Source organism: Rhinopithecus bieti, unplaced genomic scaffold, assembly GCF_001698545.2.
Source record: "Rhinopithecus bieti isolate Rb0 unplaced genomic scaffold, ASM169854v2 scaffold_2439, whole genome shotgun sequence".
NCBI classification, from domain to species: Eukaryota; Metazoa; Chordata; class Mammalia; order Primates; family Cercopithecidae; genus Rhinopithecus; species Rhinopithecus bieti.
The window spans coordinates 4,584,497-4,586,682 of NW_016804232.1; the positions used below are offsets into that span (position 1 = coordinate 4,584,497).

Below are 2,186 nucleotides of genomic sequence, written 5' to 3' on the forward strand. Positions count from 1 at the left end.
CAAAAACAAAAAAAAAAAAACAAAAAAAAACAAAAAACAAAAAAAAAACTACAATCAGAGTGAACAGGCAACCTACAGAATGGGAGAAAATTTTTGCAATCTACCCATCTTACAAAGGGCTAATATCCAGAATCTACAAAGAACTTAAACAAATTTTCAAGAAAAAAACCAACAACCCCATCAAAAAGTGGGCAAATGATATGAACAGACACTGCTCAAAAGAAGACATTTATGCAGCCAACAGACACATGAAAAAATGTTCATCATCACTGGTCATTAGAGAAATGCAAATCGAAACCACAATGAGATACCATCTCACACCAGTTAGAATGGTGATCATTAAAATGTCAGGAAACAACAGATGCTCGAGAGGATGTGGAGAAATAGGAAGGCTTTTACTCTGTTGGTGGGAGTGTAAACTAGTTCAACCATTGTGGAAGTGTGGCAACTCCTCAAGGATCTAGAACTAGAAATACCGTTTGACCCAGTGATCCCATTACTGGGTGTATACCCAAAGGATTATAAATCATGCTACTATAAAGACATACACACACGCATGTTTATTGCGGCACTATTCACAATAGCAAAAACTTGGAACCAACCCAAATGTCCATCAATAACAGACTAGATTAAGAAAATGTGGCACATATTCACCATGGAATACTATGCAGACATAAAAAAGGGTGAGTTCATGTCCTTTGCAGGGACGTGGATGAATCTGGAAACCATCATTCTGAGCAAACTATCACAAGGACAGAAAAACAAACACCACATGTTCTCACTCATAGGTGGGAATTGAACAATAAGAACACTAGGACACAGGGAGGGGAACATAACACACTGGGGCCTGTCATGGTGGTGGGGGAGGATAGCATTAGGAGAAATACACAATGTAAATGACGAGTTAATGGATGCAGCAAACTAACATGGCACATGTATACCTATGTAACAAATTTGCATGTTGCACACATGCACCCTAGAACTTAAAGTATAATAATAAATAAATAAATAAGAGTTTTAAATTTGCAACAGAAGCTGCAATTGCCATTCCTCAAATTGATGATCTTATTAAGTTACATCCAGAAAGTAAAGATGAAAAACATGTAGGTTATGAAGATGCTGTTCACTCTGGAGCCCTTAATGATTGATCTGATGTCTCTTTTATTTATAACAATGTTAAATGCAATTGTCTTGTACGTTGAGTTAGGTATTATACATTAAAGTAAAACAAGCTGAAAAAAAAAAAGAAAGAAAGGAAAAGAAAATAGACTTGGGTTAGCTGTAAATGTGTGTTTCAAACTCCAGAGCAATCACTTAAAAATGTGTTTTAAAAAGGAAAATTGACATGCTGAGAAAGGAGATAAAATGGAATCATATAAAATGCCCAGTTAAAAATTTCAAAAGGCAGAAAAGAGTGGAAGAAAAAATATGAACAAAGAACAAGAGCAATAGATAGAAGAAAACAGTAATAAACACTGTAGATGTTAATGCAACTATAGCAAAATTACTTTGAACAACAGTGATGTAAATGTACCTATTAACAAATGGAGATCAGAGTGAATCAGAGACAAGACCAAAATATATGTTGTCTACAAGAAATCCACTTTAAATATCAAAAGACATATGGATTAAAAATAAATATGGAGGGGCGGAGCAAGATGGCCGAATAGGAACAGCTCCAGTCTCCAACTCCCGGCGCGAGCGACACAGAAGACCGGTGATTTCCGCATTTTCAACTGAGGTACTGGGGTCATCTCACTGGAGAGTGCCGGACAATCGGTGCTGGTCAGCCTCTGCAGCCCGACCAGCGAGAGCTGAAGCAGGGCGAGGCATTGCCTCACCTGGGAAGCGCAAGGGGAAAGGGAATCCCTTTTCCTAGCCAGGGGAACTGAGACACACAACACCTGGAAAATCGGGTAATTCCCACCCCAATACTGCGCTTTAAGCAAACGGGCACACCAGGAGATTATACCCACACCGGGCCGGGAGGGTCCCACGGCCACGGAGCCTCCCTCATTGCTAGCACAGCAGTCTGTGATCTACCCGAAACGGCAGCAGCGAGGCTGGGGGAGGGGTGGCGGCCATTGCTGAGGCTTAAGTAGGTAAACAAAGCCGCTGGGAAGCTCGAACTGGGTGGAGCTCACAGCAGCTCAAGGAAACCTGCCTGTCTCTGTAGACTCCACCTC

The 2,186-nt window shown here is 40.6% G+C and overlaps 1 protein-coding gene across 1 annotated transcript in view; it reads left to right on the forward strand.

Annotated features, from left to right (window-relative positions):
- Positions 1-1,148, forward strand: part of LOC108526563 (T-complex protein 1 subunit alpha-like) — a 7,927-nt gene extending 6,779 nt beyond the window's left edge. Inside the window, 1 exon segment of the mRNA XM_017867366.1 lies at positions 1,010-1,148. Within this exon segment, the coding sequence (XP_017722855.1) occupies positions 1,010-1,148 (139 nt within the window).
- Positions 1,149-2,186: the final 1,038 nt, after the last annotated feature.